The 19,955-nt window shown below is 41.6% G+C and overlaps 1 protein-coding gene across 1 annotated transcript; it reads right to left on the bottom strand.

Annotated features, from left to right (window-relative positions):
• Positions 1-24: 24 nt before the first annotated feature.
• Positions 25-9,574, bottom strand: LOC139949631 (U5 small nuclear ribonucleoprotein 40 kDa protein-like). The gene is made up of 9 exons (XM_071948071.1): positions 9,386-9,574; positions 8,637-8,766; positions 7,897-7,987; positions 7,102-7,267; positions 6,052-6,174; positions 4,809-4,929; positions 4,103-4,185; positions 3,742-3,907; positions 25-2,427 (listed from the first exon to the last, which is right to left on the bottom strand). The coding sequence occupies exons 1-9, from the start codon at positions 9,497-9,499 to the stop codon at positions 2,378-2,380; spliced, it is 1,044 nt and encodes a 347-aa protein (XP_071804172.1). The 5' UTR covers positions 9,500-9,574; the 3' UTR covers positions 25-2,377.
• Between the last annotated feature and the right edge of the window lie 10,381 nt (positions 9,575-19,955).

Below are 19,955 nucleotides of genomic sequence, written 5' to 3'. Positions count from 1 at the left end.
GTGTGGGTTCGAGTCCCAGTCATGTACAAGATTGGTAGTGCACATTTAAGAACCACAAACACATAGCATGGACGACTAGGAGCAAGTTCGAGTGCGCACATTTAGTCCACCAGTGGTCGACCACAGACTAGCAACGCACATGCGCAGTGACGTACTCACCCGAATAACTCGTTTGGTAGTCTAGTCAACCTTCCACCTTTTTGCTAAAGTGTCACTGGTTCCCCTCTGCGCTTAACACATGTTAGAATAGCACACGGTACACGTACGGTACATGAGTAATTTCTTAATCGTGCCGCGCACCGGGCCGGGGCACACTACGCCAACAGCCTTGAACCAAGGATATATTTTCGTAAGCCTTGGGTGGAACTGAAGGGAGGGGTCCTGCTCAAGGCCACACCCTGGTTTCTCTCCTCTAGATCCTTCATTTGTTGCCAACAACTAAATCTTTCTCCATTATGATTCCACATACACGCACACCCTCATAAACCTGTACAGTTTCCTTGACTAGTTCACTGCAATTTCAAAAGATTATCAGAGATGAAATAAATATTCTGTACAAAATGTTTTATTGAAAGTAAAACTACACAAAGTATTAACAAAAGTACATCATAAAAGGTTGGATCAAATTTGAGACAAAGACAAAAAAAAAATGAATATGAAGTACAGTGAAGTCTTAACCTGAAATCCAAGAATTCAAACGTATTTAAAATATGTTGACAATGTACCCGACACTTAAACTAACTGTATGTTTTGGCAAATCATCCCTTTACTTTCAGTCAAGTATAAAAATATGAAACACATTTATTTTCTGAAATGTAAAACCCTGGTTCATACATCCTGCAAATGTGAAAGTCATAAAATCCTGCCAAAGTCATAAATTCGCTGGAATGATTTACGTCAGTCAATGTGCTCAACTTTTTGCGAAATGGTCACAGCTAAAAATGGAGCTTCGAGGTCAAAATTCGCTCCGCATTCATAGGAAGTACTAACAGAGCTTGACACTTGCCCTTGCATATAGATCATAAGGGGCTGTCGGAACATAAAGCAGCCATCAAAGAGCAGTCAGTAACAAAGACAAAATAATACTTGACAAAAAGTGTGGATTTTAACAAAGATCATGATGCTCTGTTAGCCCGCCAAGGTCCATCAAAACAATTGGAAGTAATTACTTCTTGAACATACCGTTTGCGCATTCTATCATCAGAATAAAAGAAATCAAAGAAAAAAAATAACAACACAATGTCATTTAAAACATTTTGGCCGAGCACTCTTACATGGCTAACATTTCAGCCATCATGTATGCAACCCTGCTTCTGGCCCAAAAATGTTTATTTGCAGGCATGTCACTTTATAGACGTTGTGACCTACATATGTCTACATTCAAACCATCCTCTGTGGACAAAACACTGTTCACACGCCGGGCAAAAAGACACACAGTCACGGTAAGATTGAGTGCACTTTCTAGCTGGCTGCCAAAACACAAAGGTTTTGCCCGGTGGTATGCGCGCAAATCATGTTATGGTTTTCGAGTGACGTCACAAGTCACTTCGTCTATATGCCTTGCAAAAAAGAAGGGGATTCATTTTTTTTGAAGGGGGTGTCCGAAATGCCTCTGTGACTTCATGGCATGGCTTATTGTGGCCAAAAGTATAACCCCTTTATAGGTTTAAAATGACCCATGGCACCCACAACAATTGCAGTGGTGCCCTGTGCTTTTGCTTTTTGCTGCGGTGCCCTTTGCAAGGCTAAAATACAAACTTACATTTTCCCAATAAAGTGCCCCTAACCAGAAGAAAATTTCTGTGCCCCTTCAAAAGTGAAGTTTAAGGTTTGCCTTTATAAACACATACATGTATCATTCAATGCAGCATAAATCCGACAGCTTTCATATTTAGTTCTAAATGCGTTGTCTAAAATGTCTCTGGCATGCCTTATATATGGTCCACATTGTACCCCGTTTTAGGCACATACATGTTATGTACATTCACTGCAGCATAAAAGCCGACAGCTTTCATATGCCAATATGACATTGAACTGAGGATTTCTGAAATGTTTCAGCTGCGTTCTCCTTAACAGTGGTCCGCTGGCCAAATGTTCTATCCAAGTAGTCTGGCTGGCTAGGTCAGTGTTTAAAAGCATCCTTATTTAATATGAATTATGCACTGATAAAAAGGCTGACGGACAAGCTAACTGGTCCTGCTGACCATCCACTGAAAAACAAGTTTTGTTCAGCTTTTCATTTTTCCCAAAGACCAAGGATTGAAAGTCTTAGAAAGTAACACTCTCAGGCACTTTCCATGTTATACAAAAAGTCTTTCATTGGTTAATATACATCACATGATAAACATCCTTCTCTGCGATTGGTCGGAATGGCAAATCACATGATTTCTCCAAGGTACATCTGTTTATCACTTGAGCATGAGAGAACTGAAAAAAAAAGAAAAGAAAAACCCATTTTATCAGAACAAGGAAACTTAAAAATGTATTGCCAACAGAAACTGGCTGATCATAGATGAGTAAGGCCATGTCAGAATTAGCGGCTACAGCTACGGCTATGGCTAGATTTCCGCGTCACTATGCGTTGAGGTATAGGACTTCCTTAGCAACAACCTTAGCAACAGTCATAGCCGTAGCCGGCAATTCGGATTTGGCCTAAAGCAGGCTCTCAATGTCTAAGGACGAGCCAACCATTTCCGAACGGAGTTTTGCTTAGCGGAGTGGATTAGAAACAAACGAAATGTATCCAGTCATGCAAGGGAATTCCATCTACATCATAATAAAACCCAATTGACAGTGACTTGGATGGGTCTATGTATGAGATATGCTCGTTCTTCAAACACCACTTATAAAGGTGATGGAGTGATTTTAATCTCAGGTAAATCGTTAAAAACAACTGTTTTTCCTAGCTCCAACGTTTATCTTTTCAGACAAGTACAAGATTTGCCAATAACGGAAAACACATTCATTTGTTTCATAGTTACTTTTTTTGTTTAACATCACAATGCCAGATGGCCACCTCAAGGTATTAATGTAATTTGGACTGAAATCTACTGCCACCAGGAGCACATTGCCACCTAGTCCCGGGGTTGAAACAGGGTTACCCCCTTCACAGTCCCTAAGGATGTAGGCTTGGGTATCATCCACTAGGAGCTACCTACTCATGGGGCTGAAACAGGGTTACCCCCTTCACAGTCCGTAAGGATGTAGGCTTGGGTATCATCCACGATAGGAGCCTGGCTGGTCGAGCAGATTGCACTACCTTTTGAAGAATCAATTATGATTAAGTGCTTCAAGGGCACAAGTGTCAAGGCCGGAAGGCAAACCCACACTCTGCTGCTGACAACACCTGGGCCCAATTTCATGGCTCTGCTTACCTCCGAATTTTGCGCTTACGATCACGATTCTCCGCTTACTTGCAAGCGACGAATTTCTGCGCTAGCCTTGTAAGCGTAGAATGCCTAGTAACGTGGAGTACGCATGCGCAGAAGCCAAAATTCGCCGCTAACCCGTGAAATACGCTTGCCGTAAGCACAAAATTCCCTGCTTCCGTAAGCGCCGATTCTGTGCTTACGGTAATCAGAGCCATGAAATTGGGCCCTGAGCTTGGGATGGTGACCTAGACCACTTCCGCGGTAGTAGAATATATAGCAAGACAGTTCTCTTAAGAACAAAATCTGCCTGGCACGTAGATACACACTTGGTGTTACCGCAAACCAAATAAATATTAAATGAGGTACTTACTTATTGGTTCATTTGGATGGAATGCAATGTCATTAACAGATCCAGAATGTCCTGGTAGTTTATAGAGAATACGTCTTGATGTTGTGTCCCATACGTAGACGAATCTATCAGCAGAACCAGCTGCTATCTTACTACCATCGGGTGACCAAGCACATCTTAACAGGTTCTAGAAATAAGAAATGTCACTTATCAATGTAGATTTGGAATGATAAACACATGGGAAATGTACATTCATTTTCAGGGTATTTATGAATTCTTGTCTATAGTCATTAATCCAATCCTTGTTAACGAATCATGTTTTATTGTCACATGTAAAATATAAATGTACAGTGAATAAACATTTATGAAAAGTAAATGTTACCTGTTCAAAATTATGTTGTGCGCCTTGGAAGAGCTTTACACATCTTTCTTGAGGTGCAAAAGGTCGAATGTCCCAGATTCGTACTGTAAAGCAAAAACACAACATAAATAATTAGGTAGGATTTGAAACTTTGCATGGTGGAAGAATAACTTAGAGAGGTTTGGGGTAACACCATGTGAAGATCATCATAGCTTACTGATCAAAACTTTGAGTCGTATTATAACCAATAGTCGTTAGGTACATTTAGTAAACGTTTCTTGCACAAATCATCTAAAGTTTCGTCTAGGTTTGTGGTAACACCTTGTGAAAATCTCTTTGAGTAGTATTGGTTCTAAAAAGAACCGGTGGTTATCAACTAGGGATGATCAGAGCATGCTGATCGAAACGTTGAGTTGTCAAGTACCGATTCTTTCAGAACTAACACCACTGAAAAGAGATTTTCACGCGTACCTCTCTGTATTTGCTGTAATTTAGCCTTTGCTAGGGTTGAAACTTGAGATAATAAAACTTTTCCTAAAAACCATCACATACTGATTGAAACATTAAGTCAACCTCCAGTTCTTTTCAAAACCAACACTACCCAAAGAGATTCTCACAAGGTGTTATCATCGCAAACCTCTCCCACATACTGATTGAAACACTTTTTTCTAAAGCTGAGCGTCAAATTTGCCTGTAGCTTAATTCAAAAAGCTGTTGGATGACTTACATGTATTGTCCATAGAGTTGGAGAGTAGATACGACCCATCACCACTCAACGATAAACCAGTCACTGAGTCTGTGTGTCCAGGCATCTTATATAACATCCCATTCTTCCTCAAGTCCCAAACCTTAAAGAGAACAAGAAATCAATATCAACACTTGAACACTCCTCATGTTATAATAATAATAACTTTCGATTTATATAGCGCCTAATAACTAACACTTAATTCTCTAAGCGCTTTACATTAGTGCCCTGGTCATAGGGCCAATAACATCCCTTTTTTAAAATGTTTCTCAGCTCCCTTGTGAGTATACAACCTGGGCAACAGTTTATATCGCTCCAAAGGCTTTTTTTATTCACAATATCAACCTCTACCCTCGCAGGTACCCATTTATTCCCCTGGGTGAAGAGAAGCAATTATAGTATTAAAGCATCTTGCTCAAGAACACAAGTGTCACGACCGGGATTCGAACCCACACTCCGGTGAAAACGCACCAGAACTTGAATTCGATGCTCTTAACCACTCGGCCATGACACTCTACAGTGTCACTGGTTACTGATCTTGAACGTCGCTCTTGAAGGGGCACAGCAATTTTTCCTCTGGTAAGGGGCACTTGTAAGCTTGTCATGGGACTTTGCAAAGGGCACCGCAGCAAAAGCACAGGGCACCACAACTAGGACTAACCACAACAATTGCCGTGGGTACCGTGGGTTAATTCAAGGCATGATGTTATAAGATAAAAAGTGGCTTTTTATATAGGGCTCTTATCTGTCTCTCAGTGACGCTCAAGGCGCTTCAATATTCAATTTTTTCGTACAAGGTATTTTGGAGCCTGAAGTACATGTATGAGACATAGCACCATGTAATGATGCAATACGCTGCCAATCAAACCAGGAACACCGGGATGAACCCCATTTCTGTTTGATAAGTGCACTGGGTTCTTTTATGTTCATTACACAACACACAGGACCAACGGTTTTAAGTCCCATCCAAATTATGAAGCATAATGGTTAAGAGTCTTGCTTAAGGACACAAGTGTCATGACTTGGATTCAGACTTACACTCTGCTCATCAGAAACACCAGAGCTTGAGTCAAGTGCACTGAACCGCTTGGCCACGGCACGCCAGATTTAGTCTAACATCTCAGCGATTAAAGCTTGTGCAATTAATGTTTTCAAAAGCCGTGATAAGTGGGGGAAAGACAGACTAGTCCTGACAAGCTTGGACCAAATTCATGGCTCTACTTACCTTGATATCGTTATCGATTCCTGCTGAGACAATTTGATCGCTGGTATCATTGAAGGTAACAGAGAGAACTTGGTAAGTATTCTGGAAAGTTTGCACCACTCCTCTCTTTCTACTGTCCCAAAGCTGTCAAGGAAAACAGAAAATAATAAGTGAATTGTTAACATCACCGGAATCTTTCCAGCCCTTTTCATACTACTACTCTATTCCTAGGGAACTGCATTGGAGAAGGCTCGGTCTCCTGCTTTAGTATTTGTTCGATGCTAGAAGAGAAGGTTGCGTGAGGAAGAGCGTTTGTTTGTTGGTTTTATTTACATTTGTACAACAACAAAATTACACGAATATTAGTGGTTACAAGTAAATAAATGAAGTTATAAACACTAAGTAAGTACAAATGGGGGTAGCAACCAGAGGAGGTAACCCTCCTGTATTGGAGCACCCAAAATGGCTGTAAAATGCCGCACTGGTTCAAGAAATAACAAAGTCAGTTAAAGTATCCCTAAAACGCAAATTTTTTGAGAATAACGCACATATTAAATAATAATTAAAATATGAGCGTATGTAGGTTGCAACTTCGTTGCGAACTGGATAATTCAGCACGAGTGCCCTGAAGATATGTAGAAATATTTTTAGGTGAACTCGCTTAGTGACAGGTAACCAGTGGTGTTTCTTCAAGAGAGGGCTAACACTATCACTTTGACGCTTCATGAACACAATACAAGCAGCCTTAATCTGTAATTTCCGTCGGCGGGGTAGAGTTGTGTCTTTATAATATAAGATTTGTTTCCTCATTTTATAATACCATTTAGTGCATGCAAATAATACTAATAATAATAATAGCAATATCAAAGTCTTGTTTAGCGCACATATCTTCCAAACAAGGTACTCAAGGCGCTTAGTATATACAAACTTCCGGGAAAGATAGGCTATGGAGGGTGCTATGGTGCATTCAGCGACCAATGCAAGGGACACCAGGGCGAACCCCTTCTCTTTACGATAAGTGCACTGTGTTTTTTAACAAAGCTTCTAGCATCACATATTTCCTTCTAATACCTTTATAGTTCCATCATCCCCACCACTGACTATCAATGAAGGTCCTCGTCTTGCTGGATAAACTGAATTAACAAACGCTGTGTGACCTCTCATCTTCTTGATTCTAGTCCCTGTCTCAGTGTCCCAGAGACATAGCAGTTTATCTGTGCTGCATGACACAAGCTGACTGTGGAGAAAAATACATCAAGTCAAAATAAACTTTCACTCATACATTTATGTGTGTTAGCACCCTAACTCAGTACTTACCCGAGTTCTTTTCTTTTCACAGAACTCAGGTAAGTACTGAGAAAACAGTGCCTAGAGACATCAATGTATATTGGGTAAAAAAACAAAATGAATGTTCTTTACCCCGATGCAAATTTAACATCTATTAAATAAAAATATTTTGCTGAATCTGAATTAAATTGTCGGCAAAGCATCCTAATAGAAACAACACACCATCTTATTGTTTTTTCAAAAACTACAGCACCTCAGTAAAGTAACATTTTAAGGGAAGCTTTCTACTATCATTATCTTTACTTCAAACTGTGTAAGTTTAATGTAAATCTGTGAACATTGTGTTAGAAAAAAGTACTAGTTTAGTGACTGGCCAGCAGGACCAGCTCGTTATTTCACAAGTTCGTCAGCTTTTTAACTAGCCCAAAGTTCATCTAAAATATAATACTTTTCCACATTGAACCAGCATGCCGGACCACTTGGAGTATATTTTAACTTGTGTTTTAGTTGGCATTTGGCCAGATGACTTCGGCTAAGGGAGAGCGCTGTTTACGAAAAAAAACAGATTGTAGAATTTACCCGTCAGTGGTATACTGTAGTTCCATAATTGCTCCTTGATGCCCAGAAAGCACTGCATAGTTGGCGCACTCACCGTACACACTCCATAAAACTAACCAACAAAATCACAAAGAAAGAAAAGGTTACTAATTAGGATCGAGCGCTTTAAATAATAAAAACAGTGTTATAATTGTGATAAATAAAGGCACTTGATACCTGTAGCTTGACCAGCATGCACCTCATTCCCCTGCCTAACGTGCACGTATCAAGTATTTGTGATAAGCAATCAGCAGTCAGTGGTGTCTTGCCACGCCTTCCACCTATGGGACTAGGTTCGAATCCCACCGGGGCACCTAATGTAGATTGGGTTTTAATAAGTGCGTACTTGACTGATGGGTTTGCTTTCTAGGGTTGTTTTCACACATTTAAAACTAAAATGTCTTCATTGTCTTTCTTCTCGTTTGGCTCTAATTAGAGTGGTGAGTATAGGGTGTGTTCGATTAGCTTCCCCGGGTCGACCCAGGTCTGCCCTCAGTATTTTTGAATAGCTTTGTTTGATTCATTGACGTCATTCCAGGGTCTCACCTGGGTCAGCCCCAGGTGCATGACGTCACCGCTAGAGGGCGAGTGATCTTTCGATTAGACCTTGTCAGGGGCTCACTCGAATGAGTACCGGGGGTCGACCCAGGGAAGCTAATCGAACGCATCCATATGCGGAGTGAAGACTAGCCCCCAAACTATTATTCCCTAATTATACTTACAGATATTCCTGTCAAATGATCCTGATGCTAGAGTATTTCCATCGGGATGGAATTTAGCGGAGAAGATTTCTGCTCCATGACCAGACAGCAGCATGATCGGAGCAAGAAGGCTCGATGTTCGCGGTGGTCCCTGTTTACAAATACAAAAAAAAAAAAACAATCAATCATATTTCAGAATTTAGGTTTTTTAACCTGTTTGTTCTTGTTTTAAAGAAATTTATTAACACAATCCTACCACTCTAAAAGATATCTAAAACTCAGCAATATCTTCAACCTCTCGCTCTCAGCCCAGCAGTCAGTCAAGTCGATCAGGTGAGCTAATTGTCACTCCTTGTTGTTTTTATGATTTGAATCTAGTTAAATAATTTATAGCCGGCCTAGGGCGCGCACGAAGTGGCTTTAGCTTTAACAAAAATGTATTAGTTAATTTTAAACAAAGAGTAAATTAAGTAGGATGGATTGTTTCTCCCATATTTTATTATTAATTTAATAATTATATTGTTATTAAAATAACAATCAACATGAATCATCATGATCAAGTGGTGAAACCTGCAGATTGAGATTGTGCAAGTCCGTTAAATACGTTAAACGTGCGCATATAAAGACAATCGCAATACCTACAAGTTGGTTTGTTAATGATGAAAATAACTACTTAAGTTTATGTTTTTTTTTTGTGTTGAAGAAAACTCTTTCTATTGTCCGGATACTGGGCAAAAGTAATAATACACTATCGTTCCAAAAAAACTTACCGCTTGGACCATCGTTCCACCTCCTACGGCCGATGAGACCAACTCATTCCTGGGTCTCTTTAGGTGGACCAATGCCCCCTCCTCAGCTTTCCGCTTTCCTTCCAACATCGGCATTTATTTATGTGTGTAAAATCGGAAGAAAAACAATCACAAAATTGCAACCTTTTTTTCTCAAACGTGCAACAAACGCCAAAGATGGTCAAACTGAACTCTTGAGGGCGTTATTAATTTCTAAAATTAATTCGCGCAAGCTGCCATATTTTAACTGCGCAAATTTAGTATAGTTTCCTTACGTGATTTGCGCAGGAGGTACCCTTGGCGCAAACTTTGTAGACCACGCAATTCTTGCCGTTTAAAATGGAGCTGAAAACTTCACCACTTTGTGTGAAGTGAATTGAGAGCTTTATGAAGAACAATTACCAGAACAGTTTTAAAAGGTAAGTTCATTCTGTTGTATTAAACTGCTGGTTTTTAACTTTTGTTTTAGTTGCTTTTGTTACAATGAATGTTGTAAAAACAGGGTTTCTCATGAACTGTAAGGGAGCGGCTGGTTTGTACGCGCTGTATGGTTTGTACCGCCCCTATCCCACTAAATGAGTCCCACCCTAGACACAAAATCATTTGTAACACAGAAAAAATACTTCAGAGGTCTCACAGATTTTTATTGTGAATGGAAAATTTGTTTCCGCTTGAACTTATGTTCTCTGCTGAGGTGATTATTCGAGTCACAGTCACTGGGCCATCGATTTATATAATTTCACAAGGTATACATTCACAAACCCTGGTTTAATAATTCCAAAAGTTTCTTGAAAGAAAAATATTTCTATAGTCTAGGATTAGGATTTAGGAGGCCTTTTAATCTCTCAGCAAATTAATTTTCTACTTATTTGCATTATCTAAAACATAGTCAAGTTGGAATTCACTGTCAATGAAGCCGTGTCACAGTTTGGCAATTTTTTATTTGTAGGCATTTAAAATTAATTGGACTCTCAATTCGGTCGTGGATTGGGGGGCCTCGGTGCAAAATCGGTATTCACCTTGATCCTTCCTAAATTCTGAACCCGCCAATATATAATACACTCACACCCAAGTAACTTCTTTAAACGGAAACCGTGAAGTTCCTGCCAACTGTGTATCCAAACCGCGCAATTCTTAAGTTTGTATCGACAAACTACATTTAAAAACTGCGCGCGGGCAAACTTTTGGATCGGCTTGCGCGAATTTCAAGAAATATTGCACCGTTAACTTCTACCAGCGCCCTCTAGAGTTCAGTTTGACCTGCGCGCTATTTCATTCGAGAAAATTGGCACCAAACGCGGGGCGACGAGATGTACAAGACTATATGGCCTCTCATCACTATTCGAACTTTTCTGTGTCTTTTTCAAATTAAATAAACGAAAGAGTAATAATAATGGGATGGAAATATTTTTTCCCCAAATTTTTTGAATGTTAGGGTCAAGACCAGGGAACTAATTGTTTACTTTAAGGCAATCCTTCCGATGTTTCCTTTTCCTTATTCCTCTGTGTTTTAATTGCTCATTGGTGATCTTTGAATGTGTGAACCTTGTTGTAGTATGAACAAAAATTATGCAGACAAATAAGGAAGAGTTCTCCGAGGTTCTGAAATTCGGGTAGAGTTCAGAGGCAAAAAGTCCTCAAGGAGATATGGTGGGCTAGATGCCTCGTGTGGCCAGCGGCGCTCACGCATTTGACTGAGATGCTCCAAAACTGTATTTGAGTATTATTTTCATATCGACTAGACTTCATTTTTCTAGTTAGTGTTCGATGTCCTCATACCGTTGATATACAAAATGATCTTTATGGCACCTACATAAAACCTACCACCGAACGAAGTGGAAAATTACTCGGTTCGTTTTCTGAACGGAAATTCAGTGTAGAGTTATATAATAATTGTTTTGAAAAACTCGTTTTCTCTTTCGCTTGTCAACTATAGTAACAGTTTCCTTCAGCGTTTTATTCTTTAATCTGTCTTTAGCTTCTTTAGGGAGCCACTTTGTGCTTCATGGCCCCCGGGGTGAAAGTTTTCATCGCTCTTTAGACCAGTCTTGAAATTTGGCAAGGGGGTCATTTGGGGACGTAGTTGAAGTCATGGTGTGGAGATTGTTTGCAGAAAACAAGAAGTAAACGTTTTAGACTAATTATTCACATCATGCAAATCATTGGTTACGCTACACTAAAGATCTGCATAAAGTGAATAATTATTTTCAAACGTTTGTTGTACGCCCGACTCCCTACTTTGGAAACTACTGTCACACCATGACTTCAAGTATGTCCCCAAATTACCCCCTCGCCAAATTTCAAATCATGTCAAATAAATTTACAAGAATGATAAAAAACATTCACCACCGGGAGCCACGAAGAAAAAATGGCTCTCTAAACAAGCTAAAGACAGATGCACGTTGCAAAATTTCGAACAGCGGTAATGATTACATAACTGAAGCGTTGTGCATCCAGTCACGGGGGAGCAACATAGTTCAAAATGTTTTCTACAAAACTAAAGGCAAATGGAATCATAGAATTTAGCCCGCTAGCTGGACCCGTATTGTTCTCGACCTACTCCCTGCTTCCCAGTGCCCGAACTCCCAACCCTTCCACTCTACCTGTTCGCAGGAGACGGAGCTCCGCCAGGGCCCACATGAGGGACTGAGCTCCGCCAGGGGGCCCCCATGAGGGACGGAGCTCCGCCAGGGCCCACATGAGGGACTGAGCTCTGCCAGGGTCCCCATGAGGGACTGAGCTCCGCCAGGGCCCCCATGAGGGACGGAGCTCTGCCAGGGCACACATGAGGGACTGAGCTCTGCCAGGGCCCCCATGAGGGACGGAGCTCCGCCAGGGCCCCCATGAGGGACGGAGCTCCGCCAGGGCCCACATGAGGGACTGAGCTCCGCCAGGGCCCCCATGAGGGAAGGAGCTCCGCCAGGGCCCCCATGAGGGACTGAGCTCCGCCAGGGCCCCCATGAGGAACTGAGCTCCGCCAGGGCCCCCATGAGGGACGGAGCTCCGCCAGGGCCCACATGAGGGACTGAGCTCCGCCAGGGCCCACATGAGGGACTGAGCTCCGCCAGGGCCCACATGAGGGACTGAGCTCCGCCAGGGCCCCCATGAGGGAAGTAGCTCCGCCAGGGCCCCCATGAGGGACTGAGCTCTGCCAGGGCCCCCATGAGGGACGGAGCTCCGCCAGGGCCCCCATGAGGGAAGTAGCTCCGCCAGGGCCCACATGAGGGACTGAGCTCCGCCAGGGCCCACATGAGGGACTGAGCTCCGCCAGGGCCCCCATGAGGGAAGGAGCTCCGCCAGGGCCCACATGAGGGACTGAGCTCCGCCAGGGCCCACATGAGGGACTGAGCTCCGCCAGGGCCCCCATGAGGGAAGTAGCTCCGCCAGGGCCCCCATGAGGGACGGAGCTCCGCCAGGGCCCACATGAGGGACTGAGCTCCGCCAGGGCCCACATGAGGGACTGAGCTCTGCCAGGGCCCCCATGAGGGACTGAGCTCCGCCAGGGCCCACATGAGGGACTGAGCTCTGCCAGGGCCCCCATGAGGGAAGGAGCTCTGCCAGGGCCCCCATGAGGGACGGAGCTCCGCCAGGGTTCCATGAGGGACGGACCTCCGCCAGGGTTCCATGAGGGACGGAGCGACGCCAGGGCCCCATGAGGGACGGAGCTCCGCCAGGGCCCCCATATGAGGGACGGAGCTCATTTTGGCCCATCCAATGAGTTTACATTTAGTAGTGTAAATTAATTCAGGTTTTATTACTTACGCTTTGTTTCCACTTGACCCTATACATTATTTGAAGCCTTGTGTACATGTTGTATACGTCGTTAAAACAATTCCCATGTTCAGCAACTATCATGGGCTAAATAAAATGAAAATACATAAGTCTTGCATTGTAACAAGAACTCCATCCTTAATTATAAAACAAATTACAAGAGCCTTGAACGTTTATCAACAAATAATGTTGCCTCCATAAGTCGCCCAGAGAAAAGAAAGTTTAACGCCTAACCCCACCCCCCCAAGTAAAAAAAAGTCACCTCCAGTTTCATTTTCTTCCACATTAATATTGTAAACGTGATGAGTGTCAGTCATTTCTGTCTAACATCTGACGAATATCAATCCATACCCGGTCCATCGGGCCTCAGGCCTTGGGTTCTGCTGGGCCCTGGACCCCTTGCCCCATGGCCGAAAATCCCGGACTCCGGTGCCTGGACTCCGGACCCTTCTTCTCCAGCCAGTTCGTCGATAACGGAGCTCCTTCTGACCCCACAAGGGTATACCGGGGTTCATTATGAGGTTTAAGATTCTAGTGTAAGATGGTAATCTTAAAAATCAATTAAAAAAGAAAAAAGGAAAAAAGGGGGGTTTTTGTATCGATCCCAACCTCTAAAAATAACAGAAACACATTTTGCAGCCCCCTAATAAAAAACGTCAGTTTGCAGCACGATAAAATGACCAAAATCTTTGCCGCCACATACATCTCAAAAGGTTGTGGTACCACCCCCCTTTGAGATTTATGTTGCGGCGAAGTTTGATTCATATTGTTGCAACTTGTATTTGTGGGGGGGGACATGGGTTTGTGCTATTTTTAAGGGTGGGGACCATTACAGAAAACCATTGTTTATTTTTTAAAGTTAACTTTCAAGCTATTAAACTTCTAGTATGTTAAATCGTAATGAACCCCGGTATACCCCGTGGGGTCCGGCAGAGCTACGTTACCGACGAACTGGCAGGAGTAGAAGGGTGCGGAGTCCGGGCACCGGAGAGCAGGGTGTCGGCCGAGGAGCAACGGCGGTCCATGGGCAAGCAGCACCCAAGGCGCGAGGTCCTGCCCGATGGACCGGGTATGGAGTAATTCCTCAAATTTTAGTATTCAGAAAAATAACCGACATTCACCGAGTTTAGTATTTAGTGCCTTCCGTATTTTACAGGTGGAAACCCGTTATCTTTAAGTCTGCATTAAATATTGAATCTCAGAGTCAAGTATTATTCTCTTCGAATTTTTGCAACAAACTACCAATAGGTGCGAACTCAAACTTTGTTTACAACTCCAACATTTGTTTGTGAGCTGGGGCAAATTTTTAAAAACTTTGTAAGCACACAAGCTTGCTAAACACAGAAATAGTATTACTTAGCAGAAACATCAGCCAAATGGCTGGTGTCCCATCCCACTATTTTGCTTAGCAAAAACAAAAAAATGTGATCTGTTACCAGCATTCTGAAATTTGGTTCTGATGTTTCCAACTTTATTTTGACCCCGCCATGGCAATTGTTTTGTCCTTTAGTTTGGTAAGAATAAACTAAGACTAAAAGTTAACTGAGTTGAGCGGTGGTTGAAAAGCTAACTAAAACTAGTTTCAAGAGGACGGTATGAAAAAACACATTGTGTACAAAATGTGATTATTCTTTTAACATGCAATTATTACAAAAAAAAATCTTCAATACAGATATTACAATGATTAAAAAAGCAATATTTGTAAACAAATCTGTGTATAACCCAGCTGGGATTTGAACCAAGGACCTCCAACTCCGGTGGCAATCGGTTCTACCATTAGACCAACTTGATCAGTTGAAAAATAATGGAAAAATCCTCCTAATTAATTTCCGTCCCTATTAAACTTTGAAGTTGTAACAAAAACTTTGTAGACCCCCACCTGGGATTCGAACCAAGGACCTCCGACTCCGGAGGTAATTAGTTCTACCACTAGACCAACTTGATCAGTTGTAAAATAATGGAAAAATCCTACTGATAAATTTCCGTCCCCCATCAAACTTTGAAGTTGTAACAAAAACCTTGTTGACCCCACCTGGGATTTGAACCAAGGACCTCCGACTCCGAGGGCAATTAGTTCTACCACTAGACCAACTTGATCAGTTGAAAAATAATGGGAAAGTCCTACTGATAAATTTCCGTATCCAATCAAACTTTGAAGTTGTAACAAAAACTTTGCAGACCCCACCTGGAATTTGAACCAAGGACCTCCGACTCTGGAGGCATTTAGTTCTACCAGTAGACCAATTAGATCAGTTAATAAATAATAGTAAAATCCTACTGATAAATTTCCGTCCCCCATCAAACTTTGAAGTTGTAACAAAAACTTTGTAGACCCCACCTAGGATTTGAACCAAGGACCTCCGATTCCGGAGGCAATTAGTTCTACCACTAGACCAACTTGATCAGTTAAAAAAAAATAGAAAAATCCTACTGATGAACTTCCATCCCCCATCAAACTTTGAAGTTGTAACAAAAACTTTGTTGACCCCACCTGGGATTTGAACCAAGGACCTCCGACTCTGGAGGCAATTAGTTCTACCACTAGACCAACTTGATCAGTTGAAAAATAATGGCAAAATCCTACTGATAAATTTCCGTATCCCATCAAACTTTGAAGTTGTAACAAAAACTTTGTAGACCCCACCTGGGATTTGAACCAAGGACCTCCGACTCTGGAGGCATTTAGTTCTACCACTAGACCAACTTGATCAGTTGAAAAATAATGGAAAAAAATGTACTGATAAATTTCCGTCCCCCATCAAACTTTGAAGTTGTAACAAAAAGTTTGTAGACCCCACCTGGGATTTGAACCAAGGACCTCCGACTCCGAAGGCAATTAGTTTTACCACTAGACCAACTTGATCAGTTGTAAAATAATGGGAAAATCCTACTGATAAATTTCTGTATCCAATCAAACTTTGAAGTTGTAACAAAAACTTTGTTGACCCCACCTGGGATTTGAACCAAGGACCTCCGACTCCGGAGGCAATTAGTTCTACCACTAGACCAACTTGATCAGTTAATAAATAATAGTAAAATCCTACTGATAAATTTCCGTCCCCCATCAAACATTGAAGTTGTAACAAAAACTTTGTAGACCCCACCTAGGATTTGAACCAAGGACCTCCGATTCCGGAGGCAATTAGTTCTACCACTAGACCAACTTGATCAGTTAATAAATAATAGTAAAATCCTACTGATAAATTTCCGTCCCCCATCAAACTTTGAAGTTGTAACAAAAACTTTGTAGACCCCACCTAGGATTTGAACCAAGGACCTCCGATTCCGGAGGCAATTAGTTCTACCACTAGACCAACTTGATCAGTTAAAAAATAATAGAAAAATCAAACTGATAAATTTCCATACCCCATCAAACTTTGAAGTTGTAACAAAAACTTTGTTGACCCCACCTGGGATTTGAACCAAGGACCTCCGACTCCGGAGGCAATTAGTTCTACCACTAGACCAACTTGATCAGTTAATAAATAATAGTAAAATCCTACTGATAAATTTCCGTCCCCCATCAAACTTTGAAGTTGTAACAAAAACTTTGTAGACCCCACGTGGGATTTGAACCAAGGACCTCCGATTCCGGAGGCAATTAGTTCTACCACTAGACCAACTTGATCAGTTAAAAAATAATAGAAAAATCCTACTGATAAACTTCTATCCCCCATCAAACTTTGAAGTTGTAACAAAAACTTTGTAGACCCCACCTGGGATTTGAACCAAGGACCTCCGACTCCGGAGGCAATTAGTTCTACCACTAGACCAACTTGATCAGTTGTAAAATACTGGAAAAATCGTACTGATAAATTACCGTATCCCATCAAACTTTGAAGTTGTAACAAAAAGTTTGTAGACCCCACCTGGGATTTGAACCAAGGCCCTCCGACTCTGGAGGCATTTAGTTCTACCACTAGACCAACCTGGTCAGTTGAAATATACTGGAAAAATCCTACTGATAAATTACCGTCCCCCATCAATTTTTGAAGTTGTAACAAAAACTTTGTAGACCCCACGTGGGATTTGAACCAAGGACCTCCGACTCCGGAGGCAATTAGTTCTACCACTAGACCAACCTGATCAGTGGTAAAATAATGGCAAAATCCTACTGATAAATTTCCATCCCCCATCAAATTTTGAAGTTGTAACAAAAACTATGTAGACCCCACCTGGGATTTGAACCAAGGACCTCCGACTCCGGAGGCAATTAGTTCTACCACTAGACCAACTTGATCAGTTGTAAAATACTGGAAAAATCCTACTGATAAATTTCCGTATCCCATCAAACTTTGAAGTTGTAACAAAAACTTTGTAGACCCCACCTGGGATTTGAACCAAGGACCTCCGACTCCGGAGGCAATTAGTTCTACCACTAGACCAACTTGATCAGTGGTAAAATAATGGCAAAATCCTACTGATAAATTTCCATCCCCAATCAAACTTTGAAGTTGTAACAAAAACTTTGTAGATCCCACGTGGGATTTGAACCAAGGACCTCCGACTCCGAAGGCAATTAGTTCTACCACTAGACCAACTTGATCAGTTGTAAAATAATGGGAAAATCTTACTGATAAACTTCCGTATCCAATCAAATTTTGAAGTTGTAACAAAAACTGTGTAGACCCCACCTGGAATTTGAACCAAGGACCTCCGACTCTGGAGGCACTTAGTTCTACCACTAGACCAACCTGGTCAGTTGTAATATACTGGAAAATACCTACTGATAAATTACCGTCCCCCATCAAATTTTGAAGTTGTAACAAAAACTTTGTAGACCCCACCTGGGATTTGAACCAAGGACCTCCGACTCCGGAGGCAATTAGTTCTACCACTAGACCAACTTGATCAGTTGTAAAATACTGGAAAAATCCTACTGATAAATTTCCGTATCCCATCAAACTTTGAAGTTGTAACAAAAACTTTGTAGACCCCACCTGGAATTTGAACCAAGGACCTCCGACTCCGGAGGCATTTAGTTCTACCACTAGACCAACTTGATCAGTTGTAAAATACTGGAAAAGTCCTACTGATAAATTTCCGTATCCCATCAAACTTTGAAGTTGTAACAAAAACTTTGTAGACCCCACCTGGGATTTGAACCAAGGACCTCCGACTCCGGAGGCAATTAGTTCTACCACTAGACCAACTTGATCAGTTAAAAAATAATAGTAAAATCCTACTGATAAATTTCCGTCCCCCATCAAATTTTGAAGTTGTAAAAAAAACTATGTAGACCCCACCTGGGATTTGAACCAAGGACCTCCGACTCCGGAGGCAATTAGTTCTACCACTAGACCAACTTGATCAGTTGTAAAATACTGGAAAAATCCTACTGATAAATTTCCGTATCCCATCAAACTTTGAAGTTGTAACAAAAACTTTGTAGACCCCACCTGGGATTTGAACCAAGGACCTCCGACTCCGGAGGCAATTAGTTCTACCACTAGACCAACTTGATCAGTTGAAAAATAATGGCAAAATCCTACTGATAAATTTCCATCCCCGATCAAACTTTGAAGTTGTAACAAAAACTTTGTAGATCCCACCTGGGATTTGAACCAAGGACCTCCGACTCCGAAGGCAATTAGTTCTACCACTAGACCAACTTGATCAATTGTAAAATAATGGGAAAATCCTACTGATAAATTTCCGTATCCAATCAAACTTTGAAGTTGTAACAAAAACTTTGTAAATCCCACCTGGGATTTGAACCAAGGACCTCCGACTCCGAAGGCAATTAGTTCTACCACTAGACCAACTTGATCAGTTGTAAAATAATGGGAAAATCCTACTGATAAATTTCCGTATCCAATCAAACTTTGAAGTTGTAACAAAAACTTTGTAGACCCCACCTGGAATTTGAACCAAGCACCTCCGACTCTGGAGGCATTTAGTTCTACCACTAGACCAACCTGGTCAGTTGAAATATACTGGAAAATACCTACTGATAAATTACCGTCCCCCATCAAATTTTGAAGTTGTAACAAAAACTTTGTAGACCCCACCTGGGATTTGAACCAAGGACCTCCGACTCCGGGGGCAATTAGTTCTACCACTAGACCAACTTGATCAGTTAAAAAATAATAGAAAAATCCTACTGATAAATTTCCGTCCCCCATCAAACTCTGAAGTTGTAACAAAAACTTTGTTGACCCCACCTGGGATTTGAACCAAGGACCTCCGACTCCGGAGGCAATTAGTTCTACCACTAGACCAACTTGATCAGTTAATAAATAATAGTAAAATCCTACTGATAGATTTCCGTCCCCCATCAAACTTTGAAGTTGTAACAAAAACTTTGTAGACCCCACCTAGGATTTGAACCAAGGACCTCCGATTCCGGAGGCAATTAGTTCTACCACTAGACCAACTTGATCAGTTAAAAAATAATAGAAAAATCCTACTGATAAATTTCCGTATCCAATCAAACTTTGAAGTTGTAACAAAAACTTTGTTGACCCCACCTGGGATTTAAACCAAGGACCTCCGACTCCGGAGGCAATTAGTTCTACCACTAGACCAACTTGATCAGTTAATAAATAATAGTAAAATCCTACTGATAAATTTCCGTCCCCCATCAAACTTTGAAGTTGTAACAAAAACTTTGTAGACCCCACCTAGGATTTGAACCAAGGACCTCCGATTCCGGAGGCAATTAGTTCTACCACTAGACCAACTTGATCAGTTAAAAAATAGAAGAAAAATCCTACTGATAAACTTCCATCCCCTATCAAACTTTGAAGTTGTAACAAAAACTTTGTAGACCCCACCTGGG

The sequence above is a fragment of the Asterias amurensis genome, chromosome 17 (genome assembly GCF_032118995.1).
Source record: "Asterias amurensis chromosome 17, ASM3211899v1".
Taxonomy (NCBI): Eukaryota; Metazoa; Echinodermata; class Asteroidea; order Forcipulatida; family Asteriidae; genus Asterias; species Asterias amurensis.
This window is presented reverse-complemented; position numbering and strand designations above follow the sequence as displayed.

Excerpts from the sequence above, each read along its gene's own strand:
- LOC139949631 (XM_071948071.1), bottom strand. The coding sequence starts at position 9,499 with ATGCCGATGTTGGAAGGAAAGCGGAAAGCTGAGGAGGGGGCATTGGTC. Across the intron at positions 3,908-4,102 it reads CACAACATAATTTTGAACAG|AACCTGTTAAGATGTGCTTG; the intron begins GTAACATTTACT and ends TCTTATTTCTAG. Across the intron at positions 2,428-3,741 it reads CCATCCAAATGAACCAATAA|TTCTCTCATGCTCAAGTGAT; the intron begins GTAAGTACCTCA and ends TTTTTTTTTCAG.